Source organism: Euwallacea similis, chromosome 2 (assembly GCF_039881205.1).
Source record: "Euwallacea similis isolate ESF13 chromosome 2, ESF131.1, whole genome shotgun sequence".
In the NCBI taxonomy this organism is placed as follows: domain Eukaryota; kingdom Metazoa; phylum Arthropoda; class Insecta; order Coleoptera; family Curculionidae; genus Euwallacea; species Euwallacea similis.
The window spans coordinates 6,884,265-6,896,202 of NC_089610.1; the positions used below are offsets into that span (position 1 = coordinate 6,884,265).

An 11,938-nucleotide genomic window follows, 5' to 3' on the forward strand; every position below is an offset into this window, starting at 1 on the left:
CAGGATTGTGGAAAAAAAGATCCGTTTGATAAATCTTGGAATTTATTCGTGGCCGAGTTCTGTACAACTCCCTCTAGAATCTATCAACTTTAGCACTTTCCTCCTCCTCCTAGTTTCCTCGACTCCACAGTGTTAATGAATAAATTCCGTTCACCATTTTGTCTAAAAGGCACAATTTATCCCATAAACGAAGCTTTCCCTTCACTTTTAAGGAGAACCCAATGATTCCCGCAGCCCTTGACTTTTCTGTGCAGATGCGGCTATCGTACCCCAGCTGAGGGATCCGTACTTCGGCTCCTCGCGCGGTTTCTGAGTGGATGAAGTGGAGAAGGAATTGGAATTCCACGGCAAGATACTTAGTAAATAGTTTTCAAATATGTAATTGTAAGAATTAAATACGAAAAGAAACCGCGTTTTTTGATGAATATTACAATTATAATTTTCGATTTAATAATTCACTTTACATATATTTTTTTTATACGGCTAAATAATAAGCAACCATCACTCAAATATGTACATGTGAGCTTTCATAAAGAAAGCCATATGGGGTTACTTATCAACCTATTCAATGTAAATGCAAAAAACATGTTGTCCCATAATATTGTAACCTATCCTTGGACATGTGCGGAATGTCACAGGCACCTACTGGTGCCCCATTGTAAATTAGAAATGGACTAAACTTGTACTAGTCAGAATAGATCATTCGTGGTAAAAGATAAAGGTCTGTTTATCATCTCGCCTAAAAACATATGGAGGTGCGAATAAGATGATTAAGGGATGTAAGTGTGGGAAGTATGGTGACAGGCTTTTGGAAGAAAAGCAGATGCACCTGGGGTGACTCTCACGCATCAAAAAGGGATTCATTCGATTCCCGATTCTAGAGAAATAAAGAAGTACCGCCTAAACTTGTGTTTTTGTTTCTCTACGAGTTAGGGAACTTCTGACATACATATGTACTACGTCAGATTCCTACAATATACTTTTCTTGTTAACAATAAGGATCTCGGCAAAGAAATGATAATATCGTCGATACAAACAAAAAAAGCTTTACTTTTGTGATAATCAAACAACGGAGGAATTACAACGTGACAAAAATTGTTTATTGTAATTGTTAATCGAGTCATGATCTTCTGGCACATACACGCTAGATATGTATATAGTTAGCGTTAATACATGTCGAAAATGCCTTCTTTTTATAGCAAGGGATGAAATTATATGGGAATCTTCAAATTTTACTAACGTATGATATTGAAGATGTGCAATAAAAATACTTGCATCTAAAGGGACTACAGTCTGCATAAATAACGGCAGTGCAGCTCTATGATGAAAAGTGAAAAACTGAAAAGAGAAAAAATCCTAGTAATGTGATATGACTAGGTTGGACGCCCTGTCGTGTTAACGTCGTACGTCAAAATATCACAAACGAACAGAAGTTGACAAAGACAATTAATTAAAACAAATGGCTGCGGTAAGATAGTGAGTGGTGCACTTAAAAGGTTTTTCCTAGAAAATTTTAGTCATTTTCCAAAGAAAAATCAAATTATGATTTGATCTTTATTTACCATAGTACTGCACAATACTTGGCAAGCAGGGAAATATGGTTTCTGAAGAATATATTAAGGCAGAGTACCCTTTACATTGGCTTGTATGGAATAATGATTACAAACTTTTGGAAAAAGTTTTGAACGAACAAAATGTAAGGAACCACCTCTAAATTCTTGTTATATTAGGTTGTGAATTTGTCTATTTAATAGTATAGCTAAAATAAAGCCTAATTCATAATTCCTCAATATAACAACCCAATCCTAAGCAGTAGGAAAATTTCTATCTTACATATCTTCTTTAAATTTAAACTTACCAGTCACGTTACGTCTCTGTCCAAGGGGAGTTTAATAAAGGTGGATAGTGTACACCACTGCTGAAATATGACATTGCCTCTACATTTTCTTTTATTGCAGAACTCTGTGGTAAAATTTTTATTTGATGCTCTTCAATGTCTAAATTTTTTTAAAACCACTGTTTGGTCCCACTGCGATACCCCTTTACGATTGGTTCTATTACCCAGTAGCAATGTCAATACTGCAATTTTTGAGACCTGTGTACTTGGCTATGTACATTATTCTTTGGGCTATTTTTTTACAATCACCAGGAGTAGGCACCCCAAATTGTAGAAAACATTTTAATTTTGCTCTTTGAGAAAATAAAAGTGGTAACATTGCTCTCCTGACAATATTTTCATGGGAAAAAACGCTGAAACGTGTTTCTTATAGTATTACAATACATCCTTAATGTCAGATGTAAATACTCACAAAATTTAAACATTACATGTGAAAGTTATTAGTTGTATTTAATTATCAACTATTTTCCATAAGCAAAACATAATAAATAAACAGTGCACCTTTAATTTCAGTATGATAAAGAAAAAGTGGACAGTAGAGGTCGTACAGCACTAATGTTAGCTGTAACTCTCGGCCATTTAGAGTCAACTAGAAGTTTATTGAATCATGAGGCCAATGTAAATTGTGAGAATAAGAATGGATGGAATGGTAAGTTTGGATTTTAGAAAATGTTAAATATGTGGTTTAATATAGACAAGGGAAAATACTAAATTCAATTGATTCTCCTTAAGTTTTGATTTGGTAACAGTTCATTTTGTTAACTCGGTACAGATATATGTATTGCACAATTTGAAACTCCAAATGTGTTCATTTGCCTTCTTTGTATATAAAAATTAAATTATATATATGTATATTGGGCAAATGCTATTTTGTATAATTTGTTTGTGATTTTCCTTATAGAAAATGGAAATAAAGTTACCTCCAAATTTAAATTTCTAGATGTTTAGGATCCTGCTTAGATAGCTTTTCTTCATTGACATCTATATTGATTGTCACCTAAAAGGAATTTTGGGCAAATATTCTAACATAAATATATTCATAATTAAGTATATGATATGTAATTATCAATTAATTTTTTTATAAATTTATGGTCCTAGATTAGTATTTAATCATAATTCACATCTGTCTTGTAAACAAATTAGAGGGTACGTTAAATACACTCACCATGTTGTATGTGTGAATATAGATTATGGTTTAGCAAATTCTTATATTACATCTTGCGAAGTTTGTTGTTTTAATTAATTAGTAAAATTATACTGAATTACAAGAATTTTAATTACCTATTTATTAAAACAATTTACTAAAAATTCATTTTTCCACAGTAAGATATTTATTGTAGAAAATTTTATTTTACTTTTTTGTGTTTTAATGGAACAGGAACTATAATACTGCCAGTTTTATTATGAATTAATACTCATATCATTCATATGTCTTTAGAAATCACGAATTATTCATTAAGTAACCAGAATGTTAATTTTTTCCATAATTCCATGTTTATGAAAATATTCCAACAAAAAATAACCAGATTCAAACTTTTTTGAATTCTCAATCTGATGTTTAATGTTCCATAATTTAATTCTAGTTGTGCAAGAGGCTGTTGCCACTGGTGATCCAGAGTTATTACATATTGTTCTTGAAAGGCGTGACTTACAAAGGTAATTTTATAATGTTTGCTTCCTATTGACGCTTTTGTTATTAAGAATATGCTCTTTTAAATACAAAGCAATTGGTATGAATGTTATGTAGAGAATAATTTTTATAATTATTGTTATATTTATGCGAGAAATTTTTGCGTCAAATATAATTTATTTTAGATATACTAGTCGCATGGCAGGTATACCAGATCTGTTACAAAAATTGAAAGAGGCTCCTGATTTTTACGTGGAAATGAAATGGGAATTTACGAGTTGGGGTAATTCACTCAAACAAACTTGCTATAAATAGATGGACGATTCTGACAATCCTGTTTTTATGTTTAGTGCCGTTGGTATCAAGGATGTGCCCCAGTGATACTTACAAGGTATATAAACAAGGATCTAGTGTCAGAATAGATACGACGTTGTTGGGATTTGATCATACCAGATGGCAAAGAGGGAATCGAAGCTATATCTTCCAAGGTCAAAGTAAGTGAATCTGTAATTCCATTCGAGAATAATGTTAACTGTTTGAATCAGCCACAACAACTATTATGCAACATAGTTTTCATGAAATTTATTCTTGAAGTACACATTGGGTTGTTTTAAAATGTTTAAATTTCATTTCAAGATTGTCTGGAATTTTGCCCTCAGATTAAGGGATCTCGGAGTTATGTCTATCGCCTAAACGATCCAAAGGGTAAATTAACTTTAAAGTATGTAACCCCCGTATACAAAGCTAGATTATTTATTGAGACCCAGTTGTATACCTTTATTTGAATGATAAATAAATACTGGAATAATCGTCAAATCTGAAACAGTTTGTGTTGGCTCAAACACAATTTGCTTCAATGGTCGTAATACGATTTCAAAAGTTAAGAATTTTCTAATTCTCAAAAGAACACTCTGTTGAGTGGTGCATTGCTTAACTTTGTAACGATTTAACCGATCTATTATTTCTTATGGATTTCGAAATTTCAAAGGTTAGTATCGAATTTGATCCTCGGTGCATATAGAACCAAACTATCGTCTTTACGAGTGAATTTTAAAACATCCTTTTTCAATTTAGCACGCCAAATTGATGGTGAAAAATTAGGAATCACCCAATAGCTAGTGAAATGTATTGCTAATTTGTTGTATTTAATTAATAACTAATTTTATCATATTAACTGATAACTTGTATCTATAATACGTAGATGGTGGTGCTACTATGATGGAAGTGGACCACGATTTAGAACAGGCCTATTTCGAGGAGTTGAAAACGACCGACGAGACGTTAGGAATTTTGCTGCCAAACGAAGAGACTGTATCACAACGTCTTACCAATCCTATAGTCACTACTTACATAGATACCGAAAAAATTAGTTTTGAAAGGTGAGAAGTTCCCTATTCAACCTTTCCCGTTTTCATTGCGTACTCTCTTCAGAAACAAGGCAGGCATTTGGGGTTGGCGTTCGGACAAGAACGAAGTGGTTAATGGGTATGACTGTAAAGTATTTAGTGCTTCAAACGTAGAATTAGTCACCAAAACGCGATCTGAACATTTGACTGAACATGACAAGGCTCGAAGTAAAAACCTCCGAACGCCGCTTCAAAATTTTCTAGGTATTGCCGAAGTTGGGGCATCCCAAACAGCTGCAGAATTCCCAAAGGTATGTTCAATTAACTCTAATACTGGCATAGGCCAAAATGTTACCCATTTTTTTTTTAGGAAGAGTACTCGCATAACACCAATCCTTGTAACATTACTCCGGAAGAGTATTTCGATTCATCGATGGATTTTGGTGATCGCGATATTGGCCGGCCTAAAGAAATTAACATTAAAATCCAGAAATTTAAGGCTAACTTGTGGCTCTGTGAGGAATATCCCCTTTCTTTGCCAGAACAAATACTGCCTATTGTCGATTTGATGGCAATATCTAGTTCGCATTTCGCCAAATTGCGGGATTTTATACAAATGCAACTGCCCAGTGGTTTTCCAGTTAAAATCGGTTAGTTCAAATGTTAGTTGGAATCTATAACTTGCAACGAAATGTGACTTCTTTTCATAGAAATACCTCTTTTTCACGTCTTGAACGCAAGAATAACCTTTGGCAATATTTTCGCGCTAGACAATCCGGTTCCGAAAGTTACTACGCTACAAGAGGAAGATAGACTTGCCTGCGTTTTGGATGAGTCACTATTCCAGTGTCCGCTGCATTACAACAAGATTGGTAATGGTAAAGTGCACTACCATCTTTTTTATTTTGTTTTAAGGGTTTATGTTCGCTGCGTTTTCTGACGTTTTTTCCATTAAGTTGTAAAGTTAAGCCCAATTATTACAGGGCCGCATATTGAACGTTTTGTTGCTTGAGGAAATAGCATGTAAGAGGAATGTCTTCTAAGTTGTCTTAACGCTTTGTAAATCATTCACTCTCACTCTTAGGACATAAGGCATTTATTTGCCCATAGATTGTAAAATATTTCTCTTTTAGCGGGCGCAGATGTGAGGAGGCAATATAGCAATGAAGAGGAGGATCATCTGTTGCAGTTCGCAATTCAACAGAGTTTAATTGAATCGGGAACTGAAAACGAAGAGGTTAGACCTTTCACTGTTTTGGTTTTTTTTCTAAATTCGATATATTAATTTTGGCTTTTTTTTAATTTTAATTTTTTGATCATATTGGGCACTAATTTTCACCTTAAAAAGTTAAGCCATTGCTATATTCGCTTTTTTTGCATGTAAATGGTTAAATATCCATAAAATAAATCACAAAAACATTTGACACTGACAAGTTTCGCTACGTATTACCGATATTTCTCTGAAATATGATATTCGCCTATCTTCAAGAAACATTGGTACGTAGCGACATTGATAAATATTCCTATTAATATGGCGAACGTCACTTTTCAAGAAGCATTGTTGTGACCTTGAACATGAACGAATCTGATTAATTGGCTACAATATGAAATAATATCCAATACGCGTCCAGTAGGTGTTGCTTTAGCACTCGTTTCCTAGTATCATAAGTCACCTATTGGACTTGTGACATAAATAACTATATCCGTAGTTTTTAAGAGATTTTAAACAAATGATTCAATTTCCAATGTTTTTATTTGTTGTTTCCTACTAATTCTTGGTATTTTTTTTTAATTCCAAGTTAACGGAATTCCGCCAAGATTGGTAGGACTATAATATTTACGTTAAATTGGACATTCGAGCTTGTGACTGATCCATTACTTTGTTTCAATGGATACCGGACTCCCAGTAAGGTTACCAGCGAGCATTTCAATGGTTTGCCCTTAAATTTTAGCTCTCGCCAATATAGAACGAGTATGACTATAAACATCTAAGTTATACTAACAGTATTTTTGTTTTGATATTAATTTATATACTAAGTTTATCGTTTGTTTAAGGTGGACGTTTGGGAAGCTTTAAGAGGACAAAAGGCTTCCAGACCAGAAACTCCAATAAATTACGAAGAAAAAGAACTTCAAAGGTAAGTTAAATACTTTCAACAACAAAAGAAGATTATGCCAATTGTGGGAGTTTAGTTTTTAACGTTCGTGGAATTTCCTACGTCTTAACATGTAATTTTTCCATAATGCATTTACATAAATCATTTCAGTTTTTTTTTGTTCAGTTAATTCGTGTTTCTTATTTTATTTAAGAAACTTGATGTATCATATTCCTCAACGGACTGTACTTTGTGCCAAAAGCCGTGTGGGAAAAAACTCCTTTTAACTATTTATTATAATTTCTTTGTTGTACGAGATGCCCCAGGAAACAGTAGTAGTTCCTTAGGTGAAAATATACTGATTTAACTTAACTTACTTATGTACAGGTTGTTGATTTTTTATACATCTATAGATGGGACGTTATCTTTCTCATAGCATTAACATAATATCAGTTTAGTATAAGTTTGGTAAAGCGTGGTATTATTTTGTCTATGCTTTTGTATCCTGAAACAGCTAAATTTTAGTTTCGATATTAGTTTTTAAAAAAATAGTAGTATACCCTGTAGATTTTGTAGATTTAACTGTCTCGATTTTGCTAAGGTTGGTTTAAAAGCTTTTGGTCACGTAGATTGCTTTTGAGCGCCAACTCTTACATATTATGAAAACAAGGAATTTTTTTATATTAGTCTGCTATTATTGTGACAGCAATGCATTTTTTGAAAGCAGTTTTTGAGTTATTACAAACTGCTTTGATACGCTAACGTAAATAAATAGCATTTAGGGAAAGTTTTACTTACTAATAATTGACCCCTACTGGACTGACATAATAAAATTTATTTGTAAGGTCGAATGTTATAGTAAAATTTTCCCATTGTAGAGCAATACAAGCCAGTTTAGAAATCTACCAAGGTCCCCCTTCCGACGCGCAAAATAGCCCCGTTTCAGACTTCGACTATGAGCTCCACCGGGCGCTTATGATTTCAAAGGAGGAGTGCGAAAAAGCGGAGCGGAGTAGAATTGATGAAGAAAAGTTGCTAGAGCAAGCTTTAGAATTATCTTTGACTGAGAAATAGTGTCTGACCATCGCTGGCTAATATTTATTGAGAGGAATGTAGAGAAATGTGTCATTTTCTAATATTGAGAGATATTGTTTATGTTGAGTTTTATTGCTTCTGTTTTTGTTATAAAATCATTAGTATTTATAAGTGCTGTATTGGCGTACATGTGGTGTGCATTAGATTTGAAGGTAAGATTAGAGATTGTTTCAAAGTATGGGAAAAAAATTTAAACAACATTTGACGAAAATAACAAATTTTGCTTTATTAGTAACGTAAATCGTTTAGGGCCAATTTATTGATGTGCAGATAATTTCCCCTGCTAGAAAAGTTGGCACGAAAACAAAGAAACCAACCAATGTATGACCATCATTTAAAAATTTCGCCTGAAAGTAACTGACAAGTTTGCCAATACTTAAATATTTTTTATTTCAATAAAAACAACTATTAAGCAACTTGCCCAGGAAATTTTGCGTAGAAGAGATGAAACAAATGCAATTATTAGTAAGTTTTTTGGTTCCCGTGAAAATTAACTTCTACGAAAAGTTGTCAGTGTTTGAATTTGTATTGTTCGCTAGTGCCGAAAAAGGTCCAGGTAATTTTACCAGGACGGTTTCCGTAGAAACTACGAAATAATTGCAAAACATTACCCAGCGTCATGATTTCCATAGAAATTATCTTCGAGATAATGTTGCCAGTATATCAACTCTTATAATTGCTTAACCATCTCGTTAATTATCTACTATCTCCATTTGAGTGTTTTCTAAAGGTATTTTCCACCGGGCATTAATTTTATGATATACGGGAGTACCAACTGGATATACAATATTATGGTTATTATATTTTGGGTTATTAAAAAAAAATTCGTTTTTAACGAACAGTTATATTCGCATAAATTGTTTACAGCTTAAGATTCCAGATTCGCTAAAGATATCCAACAATTGCATAGGTGGTTGTTGCCATTGTTAAATAAGATGTCGTTCAGATGAAAAGCCCATTTTGTTCTCCACAGCCATTAACTTTTCATCTATCTATCATGACCTAATTTCCTTTTATTAATATAATTATTATTCTATTGAAAAATGTAGCAGTTGCCGAATAAAAATAGAGATTTAACAAGAATGTGAGGTGTATTGTCGTTTTATCTAGAGTTTTGGAAGATTAGGATTAACATATGAATGATGTCCAGAATTACCCCCGATGCAAAAAAATCGATTCATAGTTAGACTCTTTTCCTTTTAATTTCGAAATATCAGGATTCAATCCTAACATTATTATAAATTTCGGTTCCGAAATTGAATCCTGATTCTGAAAATTGTATTTCCTACCATTTACCTTATCTGACCCAGTACATACATTTTTACCTAAAATTAAAAACCCTAAAAAATCTTCAGTCACCTCGGGTATGTTATTATGCGATGTAATATTCACGTTCTCGTGGTACCTATTCATAAAACTTTTCCTCCTATGAAGATGTCATGGACAGCCACTTTTGAAGCTGAGCTAACAATTGGCAATAGGGGCTTCTGCAATATTGGAAACATTGTCATTCTATGGATATTAAACTTTTAATAAATTACTATATTAATTGCAGTGCCCATGATACACTTAATCCATAGCGCAATTTCATAACTTTAGTAAATTATTGTGATATTTAACGTTAACTTAATTATTATTAATACTACTAGTATTTGTTATTATAATCTAATATTCCTTCTATATGGGGCCAAGTTGTGTGGACTCTAGCACAGAAATTGTCTTTCCTGTTCAAGTAGGTAATTTTCCTTTAGAAAACTAAACAATGTGTAACATTACGTTATTGGTTTATTATATTTTAATTCCTAAGGACATTGTTTATTCTTAATATATTTTATTTCAGAAATGGTTATTAAAGATATATACTTGTCTTATTCCAATCACGATTCGTCTGCGCGTTCTTGAGCCCTAAAAATAATAGTTATTTTTATTATACAAAATTAACTTGAATATGAAGTGCTCACTTATTATAAATTGTCTGCAGTGTCTTAAAGCTACTTTCAAATCTCTCCTCATTTTTCGCCGATGCTTCAATCCACTTTTTTTTCACTTTGACCCATCTTTGCAAATGATTACGTATCAAGGTATTTTTGTCAGTTGGTGGACATTCTTCCTACCAAAAAACATCAAAACTATTTATTTTATGACTTCTTAAAATTAAATGTTTTGATAATCTGAGAGTGACATTCAGAAATTACTTTCTTATAAAAATTATAATGTCCAAATATGTGTTTAATGGCACTTATAACTTTACAAGTGCAGGGTTAGCACTCACATAATCCAAGTTAATGTTGTTTTTTGATTGTTCAAGCTGTTCAGGTAAAGGTGAAGGTATTCTAGTTTCAAAGGCTTTGGAAGGAGGGGGAAGTCTTCTAACATCTACAACTTCTGACTCATCCCAAGAATTTTCAGGCTCTGGTGATGATGTTCTGCGTCTAGCATAAATATAATAAGACTATGTAATATGCCTACAAATTTTTGTGCATACCAAAAAATATCAGTTATAAATCTCACGTGATTCCTTTTGGGTTTTTGAAATAATTTTCAATATGCAACTAGGGACTCAATGGCAGTTAATGTGCGCCCTATGAAAAGGTTTTATGGAAATTTTTAAAGGTTACCTACTTTATAACTTTCTGAGGATTCTTTGGCTGATTTTCCATCCACGCTCTACAAAGTGGGTATAATGGTGTTTCTTCTTCAAACTTTGCTAAATCTACACTTCGATCATATAGTTTCATAACGTAGGTGTGGTGATATGGGGTGGGCACTATCTGATTATGTGACTTTCTATCACTGTAATGTTAATATATATTTGCCTACGTCATTGTACTGTAGAATTGAAAATATCAAGTTATAAAAGAAAACGAATACTAAGTTCTTTAAGCACACACCAAATGATATTTTAGATTTTTACCCTCTTCTCCTCCTGATTTGTCCCTCATCTGAGGATTCGCTCTCATCGTCAGAAGACTTTTCTGTAAGTTGTTTGAGTACCCCTTTCAGTCTGCCTTTAGCCATTAAATATTCATTTCCCACATTTTCCTCCTTGATTTCAACTTTCACTGGCAAAGAACTTGAAAGTCTACGTTTTTTCGTCATAGTAAAATGTAACTATGAGGGACTACTTAAACTTTATATAAATATTGATTATACCTAGTTTTTTTCAGGTATTATTAAATTCTGAAATTTAAAAAAGCTCGGTGAAAAAAGGAAGCAAAAAACCTCAGAAATTCAGAATAAGACAATTGTCAAATCGAGTCAAATGTAAAAAAGAGACGTGTCAGTCTCCAGCATCGTTTTGTCCTTTTTTCCATATTTATTTGACTACGAGCATTACAAGGATAAAGATTGTCTTTTCAAATGACAATTCCAAAGGATCTGATACATGATACATTTGTCGGGTTTATAGGTGTTTGCGTTTACCGATGGGACTCGGAGTAACGCGGCGTGTTGTTGGTGCTAACGAGGTGATCTATTCTTCCGTTACAAGTTGAACACGCTGAAGGGACCAGTACTCTAACCCGGCAAAGATACTAGTCATAGATACAAAATACGCGCTGATACTGCTCGACTATCTTTATTTACACAAAACTATTGCTACGTTTATTATCACAGTCTGTATGTACTATACCGAGGGTGATAATCGTGGTATGTTACCTCGAGAGAGCTGAGAGTAAGAGTATAAGAGCTTAAGGGTATGAGAGACTAAGTGTGTAAGAGTATATAAGAGAGATTTTAAGAGTCTTTTTGGGTTTATATAGCTAACCAACCCTTTCGCTATTTCCGTCCCTGCTACTCGTCAACTGTCACTCCTGTGAGTGTCACTTGTCGGTGCAGGTTCTCGGTGTGAACTACTCTCGAGTGTATAATTCAC

At 33.3% G+C, this 11,938-nt stretch overlaps 2 protein-coding genes across 5 annotated transcripts; one reads left to right on the plus strand and one right to left on the minus strand.

The window, feature by feature from the left end:
* The first annotated feature begins 1,437 nt into the window (after positions 1-1,437).
* LOC136416402 (ankyrin repeat domain-containing protein 13D) lies at positions 1,438-9,909 on the plus strand. Of its 3 annotated transcripts, none has more exons than XM_066401555.1 (12): positions 1,439-1,696; positions 2,411-2,546; positions 3,481-3,553; positions 3,713-3,810; positions 3,878-4,021; positions 4,729-4,906; positions 4,959-5,184; positions 5,244-5,523; positions 5,584-5,751; positions 6,007-6,110; positions 6,929-7,011; positions 7,848-9,909. In XM_066401555.1, exons 1-12 carry the CDS (start codon positions 1,598-1,600, stop codon positions 8,041-8,043), a joined length of 1,785 nt encoding a protein of 594 aa, XP_066257652.1. In that variant the 5' UTR covers positions 1,439-1,597; the 3' UTR covers positions 8,044-9,909. The 3 variants fall into 3 exon arrangements, with proteins under 3 accessions (XP_066257668.1, XP_066257652.1, XP_066257661.1); XM_066401564.1 differs by having other exon boundaries at positions 5,584-5,745; XM_066401571.1 differs by lacking the exon at positions 6,007-6,110 and having other exon boundaries at positions 1,438-1,696.
* On the minus strand, positions 9,832-11,248 carry mip40 (Myb-interacting protein 40). 2 transcript variants are annotated; one of them, XM_066401584.1, is made up of 5 exons: positions 10,979-11,233; positions 10,687-10,857; positions 10,337-10,496; positions 10,026-10,174; positions 9,832-9,969 (listed from the first exon to the last, which is right to left on the minus strand). In XM_066401584.1, the coding sequence occupies exons 1-5, from the start codon at positions 11,161-11,163 to the stop codon at positions 9,942-9,944; spliced, it is 693 nt and encodes a 230-aa protein (XP_066257681.1). In that variant the 5' UTR covers positions 11,164-11,233; the 3' UTR covers positions 9,832-9,941. The 2 variants fall into 2 exon arrangements, with proteins under 2 accessions (XP_066257681.1, XP_066257689.1); XM_066401592.1 differs by lacking the exon at positions 10,687-10,857 and having other exon boundaries at positions 10,979-11,248.
* Between the last annotated feature and the right edge of the window lie 690 nt (positions 11,249-11,938).

Bases quoted from the DNA above. Each gene is read 5' to 3' on its own strand.
- LOC136416402 (XM_066401555.1), top strand. From the start codon at position 1,598: ATGGTTTCTGAAGAATATATTAAGGCAGAGTACCCTTTACATTGGCTT. The intron at 5,752-6,006 runs GTAAAGTGCACT...TTTCTCTTTTAG, and splicing joins TTACAACAAGATTGGTAATG to CGGGCGCAGATGTGAGGAGG. The intron at 6,111-6,928 runs GTTAGACCTTTC...CGTTTGTTTAAG, and splicing joins CGGGAACTGAAAACGAAGAG to GTGGACGTTTGGGAAGCTTT.
- mip40 (XM_066401584.1), bottom strand. From the start codon at position 11,163: ATGACGAAAAAACGTAGACTTTCAAGTTCTTTGCCAGTGAAAGTTGAA. The intron at 10,858-10,978 runs GTAAAAATCTAA...TTAACATTACAG, and splicing joins CAAATCAGGAGGAGAAGAGG to TGATAGAAAGTCACATAATC. The intron at 9,970-10,025 runs GTGAGCACTTCA...TATTATTTTTAG, and splicing joins CTGCAGACAATTTATAATAA to GGCTCAAGAACGCGCAGACG.